This window comes from Chelonoidis abingdonii, chromosome 2 (assembly GCF_003597395.2).
Source record: "Chelonoidis abingdonii isolate Lonesome George chromosome 2, CheloAbing_2.0, whole genome shotgun sequence".
Classification (NCBI taxonomy): domain Eukaryota; kingdom Metazoa; phylum Chordata; order Testudines; family Testudinidae; genus Chelonoidis; species Chelonoidis abingdonii.
In genome coordinates, this window is record NC_133770.1 from 5,097,430 (window position 1) to 5,119,818 (window position 22,389).

Consider the following 22,389-nt stretch of genomic DNA (forward strand, 5'->3'; position numbering starts at 1 on the left):
CAGCAGGGGCGGGAGGCTGGCCAGCAGGGGCGGGATGGAGCGGGATGGAGCGGGAGGCCAGCGAGGGCAGGACAGGGCAGGGGGCTGGGCCAGCAGGGGCGGGAGGCTGGCCAGCAGGGGCGGACGGGGCAGATACCTGAGCAGGAAGCGGTCGTAGGGCTGCCGGTAGGCGAAGCCGGCCCTGCGGACCCGCACGTTCTCCAGCAGGCCCAGGTACTCCACCTGGTGGCGGCAGCGCTCGGCGTCAAAGAGCAGCGGTGACTTCTGGTCGTTGGGCTTGATGCAGCGCACGTAGTAGGGCTCCTGGGGGGAGAGGAGGGGGTGTCACTGAAACCGTGGGGGGAGGGGCCCTCGAGCTGCTGCTAGGAGCGTCACTCTGGGTGGAAGCTCTGGAGAGGGGATGCCAGTGAAGGGGGTATCAGGAGGAGCCCCAGGATGGCTGGGCAGGGAGCAGGGGGAGTGGTGCCAGGCCAGGTTGTACATGGGCACTGGTGGGGAAAGAGGCCCAGGGCTGATGGGTGGAGAGAGCCGGGGTCACCTGCTTTGGGGATGAGCTCTGCCCCTCAAGGCCTCTGTCTCCAGAGCCCAGCCCAGGAGAAGCCTGGGAAAGGCAGGGCTGCCCCAGGGGATCCCCCAGCTGCAGGGTGAGCCAAGGGGCGCTGACAGGGGCTGGCCCCGCAGGGCCAGCCAAGGCACGGGGCAGGGGGCTGCATTTGGGGCATGCCAAGCACTGGGAAATGGAGGGGCAGGTGGAAGCCCAGCAGGGCTGGGGCAGCAGCAGGGTGCACTTGCCTGGGCATGTGCCTTGCCGCCTCAGAGGGGAAACGTGCCCCTCCAAGGGGAGCAACAGGGTGAACGCAATGGCACTGCAGCTCCACAGTGTGTGCCTGGTCTGGACTCTGCTGGCCACTCCGCCAAGCCCAGGGCCACACTACCCAGCAGGAGGCAGTGATGCTCACACCCCCACCCAGCCATAGATCTCTTCACAGGGGCACAGGGCAGGCGGTGTCTATCTGGGGTCTGGGCGGCCAGCTACTTTCAGAGCTTTGGGGCCTGAGAGAAAACTATCACTGCTGAGGCTGCAATTTGGCTCCAACAAGAGGAGAACCAGCCAGGCCTGGCCCATTGCCACCTCCTCAGCATGGTCCATCCCCATCCCCTTGGCATGTCCGGGCCACGTGTGAGCAGGACAGGGTGATGAAATGGGAATTTTCTGCAATATTTTTATGATGCCATTGTGTGCCTCAGTTTCCCCTATAGCTTGCATGGTTACGCAGTGTGCTGTCAGGGCAGGCTGGCAGACAGAGGTCTGACCGTCACCCAGCTGTCTGAGCGGGGCTGGTTTAAGAAGAACTGGCCAAGGCTGACCGACAGAGAATCTGAGAAGCTGGCAAAGCCAATCACCGGGCTACTGAGGCCTGGTGACCACAGACCCAGAGGGAGGGGGATTTCCCCACCTCTCTGCGGGGACGCTGAGCACAGGCCCCAGCTGGAGAACAAGGCCTGGGAAAGTGTGAGCTGGGAGGCCTCGGGGATCTCACCGGGGAGCTGACCATGGCGGGCAGAGGGAGACAGACAGAGCCGGGGCTCAGCACGGCCTGGCTCTGGGCTGACCAGACTGGGCTAGGCTTTAACCTGCAGCTCTCTGGCCCAAGCTAAGGGTTCCTAGGCTGCATGCCAGGCAACCGAGAAACCCGCTCGTTCTGACAGCGCCATGTGAATGGCACTGCCCCTACTTGGCGAGGCATGTTAGCCCCTGCAGAGTGGGCAGGTCTCCCTCAGGAGTTCAGCTCAGCTAGACTCACTGAGCAGAGACGTCTGGAGGCCCAGACGTCCAGGCTTGAAGGGGCTGAGGGCACATGGCCAACCCTGGAGGAAGAGCAAGACGCCCTCCTAGACACGGCTCAAAAGCGGGGGGTGTAGCCCCGAACTCATGGATCTGGGCCATGAGGAATGACACATCCCCTGCCCTGCTCAGCTGCCCTCTGCTGGACAGATCAGAACTGCTCAGCTGTGTGTCATTAGTCCCGCACTGCTGGAAGGAATCCTCCTGTAGCTCAGATGGTAGGGGGTGTGTTTTGGGAGCAGAGGAGCCACTTCACAGCTGTCCCCATGGTGCTCTCATGGGTTAGGGTGTGCAGCACAGTGCAACCTGTTACAATAGTGTTTCCTTCTGGGGGCTCCGGTGGATGGGAGCAGTGCTGCAGCCATGTGATAGGGACAGGCAGCTCCTCTGCTCCAGCTGGGTTGATCCAGGAGACATAATCACAGCTCTGAGTCTCGCTACAGCTCACATTGGAGCTAAATTTGGCTGAGACATCAGCTTGCCAGTGACAGCAGCAGCAGCAGGTGCCCAGGCAGAGCTAATGAGCAGCTAGAAGAGCGGGGAGTGAGGAACAGTCAATCCAGCATCGCCCGGGGCTTGTGTTCTCCAGTGCCAGGCGCAGCCCAGGCCAGCTCTCCTCCAACACCTGTGCCACAAGCCCGAGCTGAGTCCCATCCCCACAGCAAAACAAGTCCTGGCTAGCTGGGGGCGTCTCCAGGCATGTGTTGGTCTGCTTTAGTGTGCGTCCCTGTGTGCATCAATCCCACGTACACACCTCTATGGCTGTGTGTCTCTTGCACTAAGTCTGCATGTATCTGTGCATGTGTGTCTGGGTGGCCACGTGTCTACGTGTCCTTATGTCTGTGCACACATCTCCGCCTGCATGGCCGTGTCTGGCTGGGGATGCAGCCAGGCGAGCGCCTCTGCCCATGCCTGTCTGGGTGGCTCCATGCCAGCGTGGATCCACGTGCACGTCTGTCTGGTCCAGCGGCACACATCTGGGCTCCCCTCCCCCAACCCTCTCCTTGGCTCCCTCCCCCGCCTCTCACTACTTCTCTTCCTACTGAGGGCTAATTTTAGCTGCTGTAGCTTCTGGGAACAGGTTCCTGATCAGAAATGGGAGCAAATGCCAAATGATTCACGGGTATTATTCACTGCTGCCTGTTGCCAAGGCAGCTGGGGTCCCCGCGTATCTCCGCTCAGCCAGACACACACAGTCCCCTTTAAATCAGTTCGTTAGCCTCGCGGTGAAACAACCAAAGGAAACGTGAATTGAATGGTGCGTGTGCAGGCTGGGGCCAGGGCAGCGGATCGGTGGAGGGCAGGACCAGGTCAGGAAGGGCTACGCAGGCTGGGGGATGTTGCTGTTTAGGATTGGCTACACTGGCCAATCTGCCGCTTGGCTCTGGCTAGGAACCAGCAGGCAGCATCTGTCAAGTCCATCTCAGGGGCCCTCAGCTGCTGAGCGAGTCAGGATTCACACCCAGACCCGGCTGACCAGCAGGAAACAAACCAACAGGTGACTACGCGCCAGCTGCTAACAGTGCCCTCTTAGGAGCTGGCCCTTTAAGAAGCCCAGGTGGAGCTACTCATCAGTTAGCCAATTAAATGAGCAGTGGGTCAATCCGGGGAGGGAGGGGAGCAGCCTCAGAGGGGGGAGGCAGGTAGAGGACCCAGGTCCTGGGGAGGGAGGCCCTTGTGGCACTCAACAGCTCCCCCTCTGGCAGGAACAAGCATGGCACATTCCCAGACCTCATCCATCAGGGCTATCCCACCCTCATATGGGGCCAAGGACAGAAGGGTGGGGGGAACCATCCAGCTGTCTCGCCCCCGCCCAAACACCACAGCGCCCAGCCTCCAACTAAGCTCACAGGCTGCTGGGGAGTAGAGCGGGTGGGAGATGTAGGGCTGGGTGTCCTGCTGGCCAGCCATGCTGCCACCCGTTGGGGGTGGCATCAAGAAGCTGGGCAGGGAGGGGGCCGTGGGGCGGCTCTGTGACTGGAGGAGTCAGTGCTGGAAGGGCAAGGAGCGGGGCCTAGGATGTGCACTAGCGGCAGCCTGGGCGTGTGGGGCTGGAAATGCCAGGAGGCCTGCCCCTCTCCTGGGATTTGGGCCCCTTCAGGGACGGGGCGCTCCGGGAAGCGTCCAGGTGACAGACGTGTTTGGAAGGGGAGGTGCAGGGGCACTGTTAGAGCATAACCCCAAATGCCAAGCCTGGATCCAGGTTCTGGCCCGACAGCCGGAGCCCTCCCCTCCAACGGGCCGTTCAGAACTCCCTGAGATCTGAGAGAGGCCGGATCCTGAACCTCAGCCTGCCTGGGCTTGGCTCTGTCTGCTAAGGGACACAGAATCCAGCCTGGAACCGGGGGAGGCCCTGGGCCCAGACCCAGCTCGGGGTATCCCACCTTTGCCAATCTCCCATCCCTACATGCTGCCAGTGGCTACCATGGGCCTATGCAAGCTCAGTGGCTGTGCAGGGCCAGCTCCACCCAGGGCCCTGCCTGCCACATGACACTGGCCCCAGGAGCCCAGGCCAAGCTCCCTGACTGCCCTGGGAAGGTCCTTCCGGGCTCCCAGTCCAGACACAGGGGGCAGCTAGAGGGCAAGGAGCATCTCCTGCGGGTGTACGGGGGGAGGGAAGGCCGTGATGGGGGGAACCCCCTTGCAAGTGGGGTATCCTATTGTTCTGTCACACAGGGCACCCTGGGACCTCTGGCCAGCCCTGCTTACTGCCGGCAGCAGCCAGAGGGCCCTGGTGAAGCAGATGACCGAGGAGGAGCCGGGGTGGGGGTTGGGGGGTTACCTTGGAGGCCAGGTTCTCCACTAGCGCCACCATGGAGTTCTTGAAGAGCGTGGCGGCCGTCAGAGGGCGCTTGGTCACCTCGGTGATGCTGACCTCGCCCTCCGGCCACATGTCCCTCAGGACGGGGTCTGTGCTGGGGAGAGATCAGCAAGGGGCGTGAGGGGCCGGGAAGCCGACGCTCAGGGATGGGGACGCCAGGGTGAGGGGAGAGCACTGGCCCCGATCGTCCTTGCTGTCCAGGGAGTTACTGTAGGCTGGAGACTTTTGTGGAAGATCCACCTACACCACCTCAAAGCAGAGCTCTCCTCCCCATTCCTGTATTCCCTCCAGCCTCCTGGGCCATTGCCTGGACGGGATCCCTGGTGCCGGGAGAGACACAGGGAGAGCAGGACTCAGAGATGGAAACGGGCCACAGGGCCCAGATTCTGATCCAAGGCTCCCCAGACAGAGCCATGGAGCTGGTTTGTTTAAAGGAAGAGCGCCACCCGCCGACGTAGAGGAATGTGCAGCACTGCCCAGGAGTTAGGAGGCTCCATAAGGCCGTTGTTGCCCTGTGCAAGGGAACCCAGCCAGGGTTTGGATCCTGTCCCAACTGTTCCTGGGCTGCTCTGGCTCCAGGAGCTCCCCGCCCGTTATCACTCCCCTCTGCCCCCGGGTTCAGTCAGGGGAACAGGACCCAGAGCCCCTCCTGCTGGTCAAAGCCGGCCCGCTGCTTGCCAATGGGTGGCCTCAGGGAGAGAAGTTGGGGCCCTTCCTGGCTCCGGTGCCCATCCTCATAGTTACCCCCTCGTTGGGAGCCCCAGCAGGGCGGCTGAGGGCTAACTGGCCTGGAGACTGAGCTCCCCGCTAGGTCATGGCTGAGACACCCTGGTGGGAGCAGCTGCCTGCACCGTACCTGCACTGGGGCTTGACAGGGGACGCTGGTGTCAGGGCAACCAGCCTGAGCCCCATCTGCAGCACCAGACCCCCCGATCCCGCAGGATCTCTTTTGCTGTGGCTCTCGTCCCCTCCCCAGAGCTTAGGCCAGGCCCCACGTGCCTGGTGAGGCTCAGTCCTATGGGCCTGCAGCAGGCACCTGGAGCCCTCACCTGTTGTACATCAATCGCTTGAAATCTTGGAAGAGGGTGTCCTTGTTCTTGTCGATAAACCCCTCCACCGAGTACCTGCAATTCAGAGCAATTCACCTCCAACCCCAACTGCTCCCCAGTGCTGTCCCTCCACTCGGACCCCTCAGCCCGGGATGGGCTGCAGCTGAGATCCTGCTAGGGCAGACACGGGGAGGGGATGAAGGAGCTGGTGGTTATCACACAATGAGGGTTTTCCCACTACAAATGATTAGGGCACCTTTAAGGCTTAAAGGGCCAGTGTCCTCACAGGCACAGTTTGAAAGGGTGGCACCTGGGTCACCTGATCATGCAGGACGCATCTGGTTTTGCATCCTGCTGCACTCAGTGTCCTGAGCATGCACCCGTGACTCCCTTGGTCCACACTTTAGCCCCCCCACACCCTGGGGGATGGGGAGGAGGCTGCCCTCCCCTAGAGAGGTGTCTGACTCGAGGTGCCCATGGCCCATGGGAGGTCTGCAAAGAGTCGGAGGGGACAGTTCCCTCCCCATGGCCGAGCGGGTTCCAGCCTCCCAGGGCCATGTGTGAGTGATTGCTGACTGCCCTTGTCCGCACAGAGTCAGAGCTTGGGGGAAGAGCTAGATGGGGCTGGAGAGAGGGGTGACATGACTGACACCCCAAATGGCTGAGGGATTCCCCCGAGACCCTCCTCTCCTTTACCCCCCCAGTGCAAACATGCACACACACACACACACACACACACACAAACACACACACACTCCTGCCAAATCCCCCTCGACATGCAATCACACACACAAGTGTGCACATGCACAATTCCCTCAGGGAGACACACTCATGCCCACAGGCATACCGCCAACATGCAATCACACATACGCATGTGCACAAGCACTCACATCACATGCACACCCCCAACATGCCATCACACACTCGCACGTGCTCAAGCACTGCACCATGGGGAGACGCACTCACACCACATGCACACCCCCAACATGTCATCGCACACTCGCACGTGCACAAGCACTGCACCACGGGGAGACACACTCATGCCCAGGTGCACAGCCAGCGATGCCTGCTCCTGCCCAGCCATGCATTCCCATCCCCAGGGACCCAAGCACACAGGCCCGGGTCCTGTGCTTGCTCTCTGTACCATGGCTGTGGGCTTGACTCCTCTGCCTGACTCAAGCTCTCCTGACACAGGGTGCAGGCCTCCCCCCTGCCCAGCTAACAATGAGCCTTGAAATCTCTGAGCAAGCAGCCCTGCGGAGGCAGCTCTCCTTGTGAACGGCAATGCAGTGCTGCGAGGGGCCATGGGGGCAGCCTCCCCCACGTGCCTGCGTCAGGAGGCTCCTACGCCCCAGCCGGCTCCTGACACGCTTGTCTATCCTTCAAGGGACAGGCTGAGTTGGAGTCCACTTGGGCACCCCTCCCTCCGAGAGATGCCTGGTCCGGGCAAAATCCTAGGATTGTGATGCTCCTGGGGTCAGCGGCGGGAGGCATTTGGGATCTGCCCAGAATTTTACGGGACAGTCCCTTGCCTGCCTGGCCTAGCTCTGGGCCCAGAGCCCAGCGCATCCTGGGGCGGGGAGGGGAAAGGCCCAGGGAGCCTGCCCCTGGAGCAGCACACTGGGCCAGAGACAAGACCAATTTCACCGGGGCCTGGAGGAGAGCCGGGGAAAGGGGCTAAGAACTAGCCGCAGAGCGGGGCGAGGGGCAAGCGGCGGGGTCTGCTAGCGAGGGAAGGCCCAGAGCCTGCCGAGGGGGTCATGTAGCTGCCGAGCGCCGTGGACAGAAAGAGCAGAACACGTCAGCGTTTGCTGCCCGTTAGCCTGGCTAGGCTTGGGGGGGAGTCTCCTGACGGGGCAGGGGGAGCCCCTGGCTTTGACTAGACGATACAGGCCAAGAGACCGGGGATCTGAGCTGTGCCTGGAGAGGCCTCAGAGGGGCCAGACCTGGCTGAGCAGCCACCTGCTGAGAACCAACCCCTTGGGGCCATCTGCAGGTGGAAATCCTGGCCCGCATGCAGGGTACAATCCTGCCCCTCCCGCCTCCTGGGTGGGGACTCCCCTCGGCCTGCCCAGCTCAGTCTCCCACCCCCTGCAGACTGGTACTAAGCCACCAGCCCTCCAGGTCAGCAAGGAGTCCCCTGCCTCTCTCCAGACAGGGCCCCTGCTGGACAGAGATGCCAGGTGGCCAGGTAGGACCCCGCTCCTTTGCCCGCTGGGCATCACCCTGATCCTGGGGGGCAGGGGCAGGACTCACGTGACATTCCCGGCGTAGTGCTTGATGCGGAAATCCCGGCCGAACTCCATGGATTTGTCGGTGGCGCAGAGCTGCGAACACACGGTGGGCTGAGCCGGGAGGGCACAGGTGGCCAGCAGGCCAGTACCCCATACTCTGATACCCCTGCCCTGGCATAGGGAAACAGCCCCTGTCCTCATGCCATGCACCACCCCTTCCCCCTATGCCCCAGCAATCCCCACTCCCACCCAGTGCCAGGCCAACGAACCGGGCAGCCCCACGAGGTGCCAGCATGCCCAGAATGCACAGTGAGCAGCCCTCCGGCCCCCACTCAGGGGAGAGGAACCTCCCACCCCTCCAGCCAGAAGCACTGGGGACTGTGGGGGTAGGGGGGGGCACTGGCTTGGAGGGGTTAAGGTTACAGGGAGGTTAAACTTGCCCTGCTCCTGCAGAATCCAAGGAGCTCCCCGAGACAGCCCCCCCCACCCAGAAGGGCCTCTCCCTCCCAGCAGGACCTGGTCTCCCTCCTGCTCCTGAGCCCTTTGTCTTCCCCCCAGTGGGCAGCCAAGTCCCCGCCCATCTGAGCCTGGAACCTGGGGTGCCCGCGGGGCGTTACCTTGCGGCTGGTGTAGTGGGGGTGCTTCCCCAGCTTGGTGTTCATGGACTCCAGGAACATGGTGTCCGTGACCTGGCCCCCAGTCAGGCAGGCCTCGTCCAGGATGGAGATGATGCCCTTGTGCGGCTGCTCCACCAGGTCCACAATGATCTGGTTGTTGAAGTACTCGATCTGCGAGGGGGGAGGCAGAGGTTACCAGGCACGGCCCTGGGGGAGCTCTCGGGGTGACCCCCGTGCTCGGGGGTCACTGCCTGCCCTAGGGGCCCTCAGCGAACAGCGGCACCCCTGAGCCGGGCGCGGGAGGAGCCTCCATCAGGTCCCCCAGACGACAATGTCACTGGCTCAGAGCAGGGGAGTGCGGATGCAAGCGCAGCAGCAGGCGGGAGATGACTCCCCTGCAGGCAAGAGCTCCCTGCGGCAGAACTCATGGCCCAGCACCAGGCCGTGTGACCCAGCACCCCGGGCAGGAGTGGCCCTCGCTGTCTGCCTCTGGCCCTGGGTGAGGGTCATGCAGATTGCTAGGAGGGGCCCTTCCAGACGGCCCTCTGGGCAGGGATCCACCACTCCAATGGGGCGCTGTGGCCCCATGCTGTCCTCTGGGCAGGAACCCCTCCCCCTCCCCCATTGCATGGGGCACTGGCACTCCCAGGCTACCCTCTGGGCACAGACCCCCCCACCCCAGTGGGGTGCTGCCATGCCCACACTGCCCTCTGGGCAGGGACCCCCCCAGTGGGGTGCTGTACCCCCATGCTGCCCTCTGGGCAGGGACCCACCACCCCAATGGGGCGCTGTACCCCCATGCTGCCCTCTGGGCTGGGACCCCTCCCCCTCCCCCATTGCATGGGGCACTGGCACTCCCAGGCTACCCTCTGGGCATGGATCCCCCATCTCAATGGGGCACTGCCACTCCAACGCTGCCCTCCGGGCAGGAACCCCTCACCCTCCTCCATTGCATGGGGCACTGGCACCCCCACGCTGCCCTCTGGGTGGGGAACTCCCACCCCAATGGGATGCTGCCACCCCCACACTGCTCTCTGGGTGAGGAACTCCCACCCCAATGGGGCGCTGCCACCCCCACACTGCCCTCTGGGCAGGCACCCCTCATGGGGCTCTGGCACTCACATGCTGCCACTCAATGCCTTCCCGCTGATACTCCTCCTGCTCCTGCCTCAGGATCAGTTCGATGAACAGCTGCTGCAACTTCTCGTTACAGTAATTGATACAGAACTGCTCGAAGCTGCAAACCAGCAAAGTGCAGGAGTCTCATGGTCTGTACCCCTGGCTCCCTGGGACTGGGGTCTCCCTCACTCCATGCCCCCTTCCCCATCCCTCCACCCCACCCTACGCAGCACCCCACCTCGCACTCTGGAGAACACACTGGGATTCCGGGCCAGAGCTGGCTGGACATGCTGCTACCCCATGCCCAGAACCAAGGAAGGATTTGGTTCACAGGGGCACGTCAACAGCTACACGCTATCATGAGCCACTGGCCCTGGCAACCTGCACCCCTCTCTCTCCCCCCCAGTCCAGGATAGAGCCACAGCAAGTCAGCCCTACGTGTGACCCCAGCCCCGGTGCATGCTGGGAGAGGAGGCGGTGGGTACAGCTGGGTCCTGCTGGGCCAGCCTCCAGCTGGGCTGGCTGCGTGGCCCGAGGTGGCTGGCTGGGCTCTACCTGTTGCTGTCGAAGATCTCGAAGCCGTAGATGTCCAGCACGGCAATGACGGTGTTCTTGCCATGGAGCCGGGCGTCGTAGTTCTTTACCTCGATGACGGTGTTGATGCGCCCCACGATCCAGCAGAACAGCCGCTCGTAGATGGCCTGGGGGGGGGAAAACGCCGTGAAGCAGGAAGGTCCCCCCGACAGCTAGTCCTAGGGGCTGCTAAGGGTGAAACTCCTTCCACCAGGTGTGGGGCACTTTACCTTTCAGGAGCAGGTGTGCTTAAGCCACGCCCTCCAGGGGGGCGGGGACAGGTGGTCACTGGGACATGTGGGGGAGGCTGATGTGCAGGTTTCACTACTGCCCCCTGCTGGATGAAATGTCATGGCTGTGCAGCTCTACTGCCATCTAGTGGCTGCTGTCGGATATAAGCCTTAACCCTATTGCAGGACAGGGTGGGGGGTTTGCAGCTGAAGGCTCTGGGTTTGATCCCCACTGCTACCCCTGTGTGGTATAACCAGCCACGTCCACATGGCTGCAGCCATGGAGCCGTCTGGAGCAGCTGACCCTGGGAAGAGCTTTGAGCAGCTCCTGGCCTGTGACCCTGGCCTGTTTCTATCCACACTCTGTACCCCAGGCTCCCTGACACTGCAGCCCGGGTGCCTTGGATGGGGACGAACGTGGGGTACGTCAGAACAGCCCCATTCCAGGCTGTGGGGCCGGCTGCTGTCAGTTTAGTGACCTCATTTAACTCGTCCCCATCAGCACGGAATGGCAAACTAGCCAGGGTGCCACAGGCCCAGCGCAGAGCGGCCAGAGCTGCCCAGTCCCTTGTGAGCAGGGTGACGGCCACAGAACAGGGGGAAGCCTGCTCCGCAGCTGCCTGGCCTGGAGAGAGAGAGAATCTGATACGTAGCTGGGGGCAAGCATGACTCCCACGAGCTCACGTGTACCAGCTGGGAGCCTGGCCCCGAGCGGGCAGTGATGGGGAAGGCAAGGGGGCAGCTAGGGCACCCCCCACAGGGGACCTGCGGGGAATCAGGGCAATTGGAAAGAGGACACTGGAGGTCACAGAGGGGCAGGGGGTCTTGGCAGGCCCCGGTTCCCAGCTCCTCTACCCCTTTACCTTGGCGCAGGCGTCCCTGGCATAGTTGGCTTCCTTGGCGCTGTGACCCTTCTCGATGACCTCCCCACTGCCCGTGGCCACCGCACGGTACAGCAGGGTTCTCAGCAGGCTCTCCGGCTGGGTGGATGTCAGCTCCGCCAGCTGGGAGACCAGCTCCCTGTTCTCTATCGCCACGGCATCTCCCTCGGCAACGAAGCTCACATTGCCCTGGAAATCCATCGAGAGAGACAGTCAGCTGGGAGAGGGCACCGGCTTCCCCCTGCACAGGCCTGAGCTGCAGGAAGCCACCGGTGCCCCATGGACACTGGGACATAGAATTTATTCCAGTGTTTAACACCCCGACAGTTAAGAAGTTTTTCCTAATGTCCAACCTAAACCTCCCTTGCTGCAATTCCCAGGGCACAGAACGCGCTGGCACAGCCGGCCTGGCTCTCCAGAGTCAGCGTGAAGGCCCCATCGCCAGGACTTGGTTGTATGCATGGCCACATTAAGGTGGGTCAGGTCACTGCACTGCCCGAGGCTAGGCTGGCCAGCTGCCCAGTTTTCGACCAGAAAGTCTGGTTGAAAAGGAGACCTGACAGTGTCTGGTCAGATCTACTGACCGGACACCCAATGTCCGGTTACAGTGGCTAGGGGATGTGGGAAGGTGCCAGGTCATCATCCAGCCATCCCTACTCAGCTGGAGCCACCTCCTACGTCCTACCTGCGTCAGACAGCTGCAGCTCCTAATCCCAGCTCTGCAGGCAGGTCCTTCCTGACCTAGGTGCAGAGCTGGGGGCGGAAAGCAGCGCGCCACGGGGAGAGCAGGAAAGAGGACTGAAAGGGGGCGAGGCCTCAGGGAAGAGGCGGGGCAGGGGCTGTGCCTCAGGGGGGGAGAGATGGGGTGGGGGGACATTCCAGAACTCCTGCTGGAGTGTCTGGTTTTTAAATATTTCAAAGCTGGCAACCCTACTGGAGTTCACCGCAGTCCCCGGGCCCAGCCAGGTGAGCTGGGGACAGGGCCGTGAGGAGCGGGCACTGCTCAGTGTAGCTCAGACCTCCCGGTTATCGTCACGCATGGCACTGTACGTCCATGGGCCCATGTCTGCGTGCAGTGAGGTTGGCAGCTGGGCCATGGGCGGGGCCTGTTCCAGAGTGCTACTAATTGCCCTCGTGAAGGCCAACCTCCTGCCAAGCACCCACAAGCTCCACTCCCAGGGTCCTGCAAGACTCAGTCCCAACCCACCCGCCTCCCGGGGAAGAGTTGCTGGCTTCCTGGGCCGTCAGGTGCTGGGCCCCGATCTGCTGCCAGGTGGGGTGGCTGGCCCAGGCATTCCCCCAGGGTGCCCGGAAGGGCCAGCGGAGCCCAGCTCAACTTGATGAAGTGCATTTCCCTTGAGCCCACTGCCAACCAGCCTGGCATGTGTGTGGCTGGGTAGCAGAGCAAGCTCCAGGGGGCAATGCTCTGGGAGGATCCCCTCCAGATTTCTGCCCACAACTTTGGAGCAACTTGAAGAAATTCCTCCCCACTCCAACGAACTTGGGCCAGGTGTGATACTGAGCTCAGCACAGGCTGGGCAGGGCAGTGGGGACCGAGCCCTAGAAATGGGTGTGCGTACCCCAAACTGACCCCGTCCCTCATCTCTGCCACGGGCCGAACCAGAACCCTGCCCCAAACTGACCCCGTCCCTCGTCTCTGCCACGGGCCGAACCAGAACCCTGCCCCAAACTGACCCCGTCCCTCGTCTCTGCCACGGGCCGAACCAGAACCCTGCCCCAAACTGACCCCGTCCCTCGTCTCTGCCACGGGCCGAACCAGAACCCTGCCCCAAACTGACCCCGTCCCTCGTCTCTGCCACGGGCCGAACCAGAACCCTGCCCCAAACTGACCCCGTCCCTCGTCTCTGCCACGGGCCGAACCAGAACCCTGCCCCAAACTGACCCCGTCCCTCGTCTCTGCCACGGGCCGAACCAGAACCCTGCCCCAAACTGACCCCGTCCCTCGTCTCTGCCACGGGCCGAACCAGAACCCTGCCCCAAACTGACCCCGTCCCTCGTCTCTGCCACGGGCCGAACCAGAACCCTGCCCCAAACTGACCCCGTCCCTCGTCTCTGCCACGGGCCGAACCAGAACCCTGCCCCAAACTGACCCCGTCCCTCGTCTCTGCCACGGGCCGAACCAGAACCCTGCCCCAAACTGACCCCGTCCCTCGTCTCTGCCACGGGCCGAACCAGAACCCTGCCCCAAACTGACCCCGTCCCTCGTCTCTGCCACGGGCCGAACCAGAACCCTGCCCCAAACTGACCCCGTCCCTCGTCTCTGCCACGGGCCGAACCAGAACCCTGCCCCAAACTGACCCCGTCCCTCGTCTCTGCCACGGGCCGAACCAGAACCCTGCCCCAAACTGACCCCGTCCCTCGTCTCTGCCACGGGCCGAACCAGAACCCTGCCCCAAACTGACCCCGTCCCTCGTCTCTGCCACGGGCCGAACCAGAACCCTGCCCCAAACTGACCCCGTCCCTCGTCTCTGCCACGGGCCGAACCAGAACCCTGCCCCAAACTGACCCCGTCCCTCGTCTCTGCCACGGGCCGAACCAGAACCCTGCCCCAAACTGACCCCGTCCCTCGTCTCTGCCACGGGCCGAACCAGAACCCTGCCCCAAACTGACCCCGTCCCTCGTCTCTGCCACGGGCCGAACCAGAACCCTGCCCCAAACTGACCCCGTCCCTCGTCTCTGCCACGGGCCGAACCAGAACCCTGCCCCAAACTGACCCCGTCCCTCGTCTCTGCCACGGGCCGAACCAGAACCCTGCCCCAAACTGACCCCGTCCCTCGTCTCTGCCACGGGCCGAACCAGAACCCTGCCCCAAACTGACCCCGTCCCTCGTCTCTGCCACGGGCCGAACCAGAACCCTGCCCCAAACTGACCCTGCCCCCATCTCTGCCACGGGCCGAACCAGAACCCTGTCCCAAACTGACCCCGCCCCTCATCTCTGCCATGGGCCGAACCAGCACCCCATCCCAAACTGACCCTGCCCCCATCTCTGCCATGGACCCCACCAGAACCCCACCCCCAAATGACTCTGCCCCCATCTCTGCCATGCGCCCCACCAGAACCCTGCCCCAAACTGACCCCACTCCCATCTCTGCCATGGGCCGAACCAGCGCCCCACCCCAAACTGACCCCGCCCCCATCTCTGCCACGGGTCGAACCAGAACCCTGCCCCAAACTGACTCTGCCCCTCATCTCTGCCATGGGCCCCACCAGAACTCCACCCGTCTCTGCCACAGGCCCCACAAGCACCCCATCCCAAACTGATCCCACCCCTCGTCTCTGCCATGGGTCGACTCAGCACCCCATCCCAAACTGACACTGCCCTCCCCCACTGTGGGCCGAACCAGCACCCCACCCCAAACTGAGCCAATCCCCCGTCTCTGCCATGGGCTGATCCAAGTTCCGATCTGGGGGGCCCTGTGCCCAGCCCCGGGCGACACTCCTGCAGGAACATCCTGGTTGGTCACATACCTCCCTGGGCACAGGGGAAGGGATGTATCCGCCGGCCAGGCCATCGCTTACCAGGTGTAAAATAGTAGCCAGGATCTTGTAGACTGAGTCGATCTCCTCCAGGCTGAAGCCGATCACCTTCATGGCACCTGCCACGTCCTTGAAGTTGGACTGATCACTGGCCAGCAGCTGGGAGATTGTGGGGGGAAGAGCAGTAGAGAGATGAGCAGTTCCCAGCCTGGGGGAAGGTGCCAGCTGCATGGCCGTGGAGTCTTCCATTTGGCCACAGTTCATACTGGGCATCCTGCACCCACAGCCCCTTCCAGGGTGCCTGCCCCTGCTCCAGAGGGACCATCTCTACCCAGGGCCGGTGCAAGGAAGTTTCGCGCCCTAGGCGAAACTTCCACCTTGTGCCCCCCCCAGCCCTGCAGCAGCTCCTCGCCCTGAAGTGTGCCCCCTGCCCCCGAGGAAGCTCCCCACCCCCTGGCCCGAGGAGCCCTGCGGTACCTCACCACCCCAGCTCACCTCTGCTCCACGTCCTCCCCGAGCACACTGTCCTGCTCTAATTCTCCTCCCAGGCTTGTGGCGCCAAACAGCTGATTGGTGCCGCAAGCCTGGGAGGTGGGAGAAGTGAAGCAGCAACTGCGCAGTGGAACCCCCGGGCTGCCGGTGGCACACTAACCCAGGCATGGGTGGCAAGTTTGTAGAAATTTTGATGGTGCCCAGAACCTGCCCCCCCAAAACTCCACCGCCACTTGCCTAAGGCTCTGGGAGGGGTTGGGGGGAGCTCTGGGGTGCAGGTCCTGAGCTGGGGATTAGGGTGCAGGAAGGGTGCAGGCTTTGGGATGGAGTTTGGGTGCTGGGTGCAGGCTCCGGGCTGGGCAGGAGGTGGGTGTGCAGGAGGGGGTGAGGGGTGCAGGCTTTGGGATGGAGTTTGGGTGCAGGCTGGGGGTGGGGGTGTAGGAAAGGGTGAGGGGTGCAGGCTCTGGGAGGGAGTTTGGGGGTGGGAAGGAGTGTGTGGGAAAGGGGAGGTGGTGCACGCTCTGGATGGGAGTGCATGCTCTGGGAGGGAGTTTGGGGCTAGGAGGGAGTGCAGGGGGGCTGATGAGGGTTGGGGCTGAGGATGAGGGATCATGATGCAGGATGGGCTCAGGGCTAGGGCAGAGGGTGCTGGGGTGAATGGGGTGAGGGCTGAGGATGAGGGTTCATGATGTGGGGGTGCTCAGGCTGGGACAGAGGATTAGGGTGCAGGGGGATGAGGGTTGGGGCTGAGGATGAGGGGTTCATGCTGCAGGGGGGGCTCAGGGCTGGGGAAGAGCATTATAGGGTGGCTGGAAGAGGGTTTAGGGCTGAGGATGAGGGGTTCATGCTGCAGGGGGGGCTTGGGGAGCATTAGGGTGCAGGGGGATGAGGGGGTTGGGGATGAGGGCATGATGTGGGGGGCTCAGGGCTGAGGCAGAGGATTAGGGTGTGGGGGCTTGAGGGGTTTGGGGTGTTGGAGAGACTCAGGGCGAGGGCGGAAGCACAGGGTAAGGGCGGCCTGCCCTGCCAGTAGGAGATGGGGGCACTAGGACTCTGGGGCAGCAGACAGCAGTTCTGCCGGGAGCCGCTCTACTCCAGCAACAGAAGCAGGCAGGGGAGAGGTGCTGCGCTGCTTTCTGTCAGGCAGGGACCCGGCGGGGCCAGGGGGGAGAGACCCACGGGGGGCCGGGGCCCAATCCAGGCAGGGCCAGGGGAGAGACCGAGTTCCAAATATTGCTGGAGCAGGGCCCCCAGCCCTGAATATTCCTGGTGCTCGAGCACCACAAACATGTAGAACCTGCCGCCTAAGCCCTGCGCTGCTGGGTGCTGCGGTGGCCCCCTGGCCCCGGGGACACCCTGGGCTCCCCACTGCCGATGCTGCCAGCAGCTCGGAGTCCCTCTCGATCCCAGCAGCAGCGGCCGCTCAACCACTTAAAAAAAATTTGGGGGCGCTGCTTTTTGGCGCCCCCAAATCTTGGCGCCCTAGGCAACCGCCTAGTCCGCCTAAATGGTTGCACCGGCCCTGTCTCTACCGGCAACGGGATCGCTCAGGTGCCTTGGCCCACTCAGTCCTTGCCAGCAGCTACTGCCTATGGGTGCAGGGCCCTGGATCCACTGAGAACTGGGCTGAGAGCCAGCAAACTCATTTCACAGAGGCCACCAGGCAGCCAGGAGATGAGAGTGAAACTGATGATCTACCTAGTGCCCACCACTGCAGTATCTGGCCCGGAGGTGAAAGGCTCAGCGGCCCTCTGCCTGGCACCCGGGGCCCCCTCCGAGCTGTGTGCAGCAGAAGCCATGTCCAGCTGGATTCCTCCATGTGCCGCCTGCCCTGCGTTTCCTCTGTGCGATGGGGGAGAGGGACACAGAGAGGCGCCCAGTAAGGGGCATGGCCCACACTCAGGGCAGGGCTTTCTCCCTTCACGGTGCTGGATGCACATGAACCCGGGGACACTTACAGACCCCTGCACAGGAACTGTGATTAGCCCCCCTATGGGGGACGGCCAGGGGTAGGGGGACGGGACTTCAGACTAATGGGAGCCTGGTGTAAACTGTGTGGGTGCATTCGACAGCAGGTGGCTGCAGCCTCCACTGGAGTCAATGGGATTTGTGCCTGGTTACACCAGGGATGTGTTTGATCCCGGATTGCCCCAGCAGCTCCCTCCCTGCAGAGTGTCGAAGCTGCACCTGTCCGGGCCGAGGGAAGCCCACTGATCCAATCGCCCAGCTGTGAGGCGCCTGTCAGGAAGCCAGGGCTTTGCTGCACTGAGAGCTGGCTCCGGTGTGGAGCAGCAGCTCCCAGTCCTGTTCCTTTTGGCAAGCAGCCCACCCGGCCCTGTCTTCCCCATTCCAATGCACAGGGGCAGGAGGATCCCTGGGCCCAGCTTTCCAAGGGACCAGTGATTTGCAGGGGGCCCCAACTTGAGACCCTTAGAGGGGCCTGAATCTCAGGGTGGAGGCTCAGCATTTGCCACAAATCAGGCCTGGGTCTCTGGGTGGGTTCCCAACAACTGAGCCCCCCAGTCACCAGTCACTTGGGGAACCCTTAGGCAGGAGCGGCGCCAGGGTTTTTGGCGCCCTAGGCGCAGGGCCTGCTCACCGGTCCCGTGGCTCCGGTGGACCTGCTGCAGACACACCTGCGGGAGGTTCACCGGAGCAGTCTGCCGCCCTCCCAAATCCTGGCACCCTAGGCGATCGCCTAGGTCACCTAAATGGAAGCGCTGGCCCTGCCCTTAGGAGCCTGGCGTGGTCCCCCCTTGCGTGGAATCGGGACTCACGTTGTTGCTGGCGCCCTCGCTGGTGAAGCGGTAGGCTGCAGGGTCTCTGCAGAGATGGAGGGAGGCCAGCTGAGCGTCCGAGGTCCCGAGAAGCAGCTGAGGGGGAGAGACAGGGATGAGACCCTTCGTACCCAGGGAATGCGGGGATAGCGAGGACCTGGGCCATGTCTGGCACCTGCTGCCCGGCAGCAGGGCTGTGGCTGGCCTCTGAAGGCAAGGGAGCTCGCTCAGCACAGCCGGGAGGGTGGGTGCTCCCAGGGAGCTGAGCCCCAGCGAAAGGACGGGGGGCAGGGTGGTGAGGTGTTGGCCGGTAAGGAGGAGGAGCAGGACCATGATGCCTAAGGTGGCAGGATACTGGCCTAGCAGTAGGGTGACCAGATGTCCCAATTTTATAGGGACAGTCTCAATATTTAGGTGCCTATTACCCCCCACCCCTTCCTGATTTTTCACACTTGCTGTCTGGTCACCGTACCTAGCAGGCTCAGCTCTGCCCTCCCAGCCCGACCTGGGGGAGAGGGGGAAGGAGAGCCAGGAATGGCTGCGCCCCATCCTCGGGGCGGCTGATTAACGTGCTCCCTACTGAGCCAGGGCTGAGCGAGAGCCCAAGGAGGCGGGCGGCTGCAGGGTGCCAGAGATCACGTGGTTCCGCAAGGTGACGGCACCCACTTCCCTGGCTCCTCTGAGTCACCAGCCTGCGGTTACCCGCCCGGGGCCCGGCTCGCTATAAATAAGGGATGCGCAGCAGCAGCGGAAGCCACCAGGACATTACCGGCAAGCCCCTGCACCCAGCACAGCCCCGTTCTGCACCAAGGCCTCTGCAGCACCAGATTCCCTGGGCGAGCAGGATCCTCCTCTGCCCCCAGCCGGGCAGCAGCTGGGGCCTGGAGCATACTGGCCACAGTCGGCAGGAAACCCACAGGATGTGCCTCTGTGGCTGGTGGGGTGGGAGCCCATGAACCTTCCCCACTTCCCCTTTGTTCCCCCTCCCTCTCTTTACTGCGGCTGGCTGGGCTGCTGCCACCCCCTAAAGGTGCCAATGAACTCATCGCAGGCTGGCTCTGCCTGGGCACCACCCCCAGCCAGTCCCTTCTGCCTTGGCACCTGCGGCACACCCAGTGGCACAGCAAACCAGCTCTGCCAGGGCAGCCTGACTCTCCTGCAGCTTGTGCCCAAGCTTACTGCTGGGGGCGGGAAGCCTAGAGGCCCTGGCTGAAGCTGGACTGGCAGCGGGCCCCACTAGAGAGACCTGGGAGGGTTCTAGTGGCATTTCCCTCTGCTACTGATGGGCGCATTTCCCATCCGTCAGTCGTCTTTACGTAATCACCTCCTTATCCCCTCCCGTTCCCCTAGGGAGCCAAACCCTGCAGCGCCCCGGGGATCCCCCCACACCACGGACTGCCCCGTCGCCCCAGGGTTCCCCGCGGCTCACCTGGTAGAAGGAGTGGAAGTTCCTCTCGCCCGGCTGTTGGTGGAGGATGCGAGACTAAAGGGAAAGCCCAGAGGAAGTCAGTGGCTGGGGGGTCGCGTTTCGCAGCCCCAGGCCGGTCCTTGCTGCGCCCCATCGCTGTGGGTCCCATGCTGGCACACACAGCTCGGCCGCGGAGGCTAAGGAGTCATGGCCAGCTGCCAGATTTGCTCCAAGCAGAGACAACGGGCTGGTGAGACCAGAGAAATCCCCTCGTCTCAAAGGACACACCGGTCCCTGGTAAAGGAAAGTCCACACCCAGAGCGCTGGCAGCTGGAACAGGGCCAATCCCTCCCTGTGCCTCAGGGAGCCTCTCCGGCAGGATGGCCATTGTCTGTCCCAGGCTTCCCGCCTAGCCCCCTTCTTTTGCTGCAGGATGAAACCAGCCCTTCGAAGTTCACGCAGCAATGTAGCAGCGTCCTGGACTTGTGGGGAGTTGGGGGGTAGCCCCTGCCGAGGTCCTGGCTACTGGGGACCATTCAAGAGCTGGTTCTTTTTTCAAGAGAGCAGAAGCGTTAACTCCAATGTCCTGGCTAAATGCCGGTGAGTTGCTACAGCCTGTCCGTTTCAACTCCCCATGCAGCGTGGATCCAACAGCTGTCTTCCCTTCCTGCCTAAGCTGGGGTGTGAACTAGTAAACAGCTGCTGCACTGCCCCCCAGAGGTGGCTGCATCCCAGTGAGGGGTGAGGCTATTTCTGTGTGTGCCGCGCTTTGGGATGCAAGGCATCCTGGGAATGTCAGAGACTAACGGCAGGCCTGGGAGGCAGTGGACCAGAATGGAGCCTGTCACCGAGAGGGGCACAGGAAGCAAATAGGAGACGCGTAAGACAGCACCAGTAGAGCTTGCCGGAAGGGCTCGTTGCCATTCGGGGTACACGGGGTCTAGGATACTTCACGCTCAGGGAGCACTCTCCCTGGGGGGATCTCAAAGCACTTGACCAAGGCAGGTTAGTGTCCTTCTCTCCAGCAGGGGAAGTGAGGCCCGGACATGATAGAGTTCCACAGCACGCCAGGGCCTGGCTCCTGACCCCCAGCTCACACCATTACACGACACTATCTCTAGCGTGAGCTCCCCTAGCAGGGCCGCACGACCTCCAGGCCATCGGATGCTCAGGAGGTGATGGCCACTGGGCTGTCTCCCAGCCCAGCAAGGACTGGTACCATGCCTGGATGCACTCCCCTGATCACAGTAGGCTGCAGGCCCCAGACGCCTCTCCCTTGCCATCTCTTCCCCTGCTCCAGGGCCAGCCACAGACACTAGGCTCCTTCCGGCAGCCCCCTCCATCTGAGATCTCTCAGCCCTTAGCTGAAACGTGAGAGCCCTCCCCAGCCAGCTCTGATAACCGAACAGGGCTGCCCGGCCCGGAAAGAGGCAGGCTGCCCTGTGACGGGAGGTCCTGGGGACCACACTCGCACACTGTGATTTCTAGGGTTTATCAGAGCCAGCTCAGGCCAGGCGGGAACTCTCAGCCAGTCCAGAGAGGACAGCCCAGCTAACGTCCCCCAGCATGGAGCTGAAACAGGAGGCTTCACATGTGGAGAACCAAGGCCCCTGCTTGCCTTCAAATACAAACAAACGACAAAGGAGTTGTTTGTTCAGTGCTGAGGGATCTAGGGAGGGTCCTGGTGATTGGTGTTCCCTAGGCCTGGCCTCACCTGCTAGGTATTTCCCAGTGCAGCCAGGAGAGGGCCAATCTCCCCCGAAAGCCATGTTCTGCATCTGCTCCCCAGGCATGGACCCGCTCCGGGCACAGCCCATTGGGCCTCTCAGCCCTGTAACATCTCTGTCCCCCACCAGGTGAAGGGGTGACTTGATCCCAGCCTCTAAGTCCCAGCATGGGGAACAGATATTTAACAGTCTGATGCCGTCGGATGGCTGGAAGTTGAAGCTGGACACATTCAGATTGGGAAGAAGGTGTCAGTTCTGGGTGGTGAGAGTAATTAGCCATTGGAACAATCTACCAAAGGCCGTGGTGGAGCCTCCATCACTGACAATCTTTCAATCAAGACTGGAGATCTTTCTAAACCAGGGGTCGGCAACCTTTCAGAAGTGCTGTGCCGAGTCTTCATTTATTCACTCTAATTTAAGGTTCCACGTGCCAGTAATACATTTTAATGTTTTTAGAAGGTCTCTTTCAATAAGTCTATAATATATAACTTAACTATGGTTGTATGTAAAGTAAATAAGGTTTTTTAAATGTTTAAGAAGCTTCATTTAAAATTAAATTAAAATGCAGAGCCCCCTGGACCAGTGGCCAGGATCCGGGCAGTGTGAGTGCCACACATGCCATAGCTTGCCTACCCCTGGCTAAACATCTGCTCTGGGAATGACTGTGGGGCAGTCTCTGGCCTGTGCTAGCCAGGAGGTCAGACCAGATGATCATGATGGTCCCCTCTGGCCCTGGGATCGCTAAAGGACACCGTGAGCAAATGGTGCTTGATTTAAGGAGGAACCAAGTCTTTCTGCCCCTTACCGCAGCCCGAGTTAAAAGGAGAGGGGCTCTTCCAACTCAGGGTGACGGCGCCTCTCTAGCGAGGGAGGAGGGGGCTCGAGGCTCATACTCCACCTGGAGGCACGGCCGGGTGAATTACGGCAAAACCCGAGCTTTCTGCTGCCTCCCAGGCCTGCCTGTAGTCTCTGACATTCCCAGGATGCCTTTCATCATCTCGGCCTCTTCCACCCGGAGCCTGGGGCCCGACCCACACGCGAACCAGCTAGATGCTGTGCCACAAGGACACTGCTCCGGGCACTGGGCCCGTGATGCCCACCTCCATCCTCTTGCCTC

At 62.4% G+C, this 22,389-nt stretch overlaps 1 protein-coding gene across 1 annotated transcript in view; it reads right to left on the reverse strand.

Annotated features, from left to right (window-relative positions):
* Positions 1-22,389, reverse strand: part of MYO1G (myosin IG) — a 64,970-nt gene that overhangs the window by 32,117 nt on the left and 10,464 nt on the right. Inside the window, exons 5-15 of the mRNA XM_075061931.1 lie at positions 19,567-19,620; positions 18,138-18,233; positions 14,911-15,027; positions 11,353-11,559; positions 10,242-10,387; positions 9,690-9,804; positions 8,568-8,738; positions 7,973-8,043; positions 5,717-5,791; positions 4,629-4,761; positions 137-303 (exon numbers count right to left, since the gene is read on the reverse strand). Of these exons, the coding sequence (XP_074918032.1) occupies positions 137-303; positions 4,629-4,761; positions 5,717-5,791; positions 7,973-8,043; positions 8,568-8,738; positions 9,690-9,804; positions 10,242-10,387; positions 11,353-11,559; positions 14,911-15,027; positions 18,138-18,233; positions 19,567-19,620 (1,352 nt within the window). The remainder of the gene's footprint in view (positions 1-136; positions 304-4,628; positions 4,762-5,716; positions 5,792-7,972; positions 8,044-8,567; positions 8,739-9,689; positions 9,805-10,241; positions 10,388-11,352; positions 11,560-14,910; positions 15,028-18,137; positions 18,234-19,566; positions 19,621-22,389) is intronic.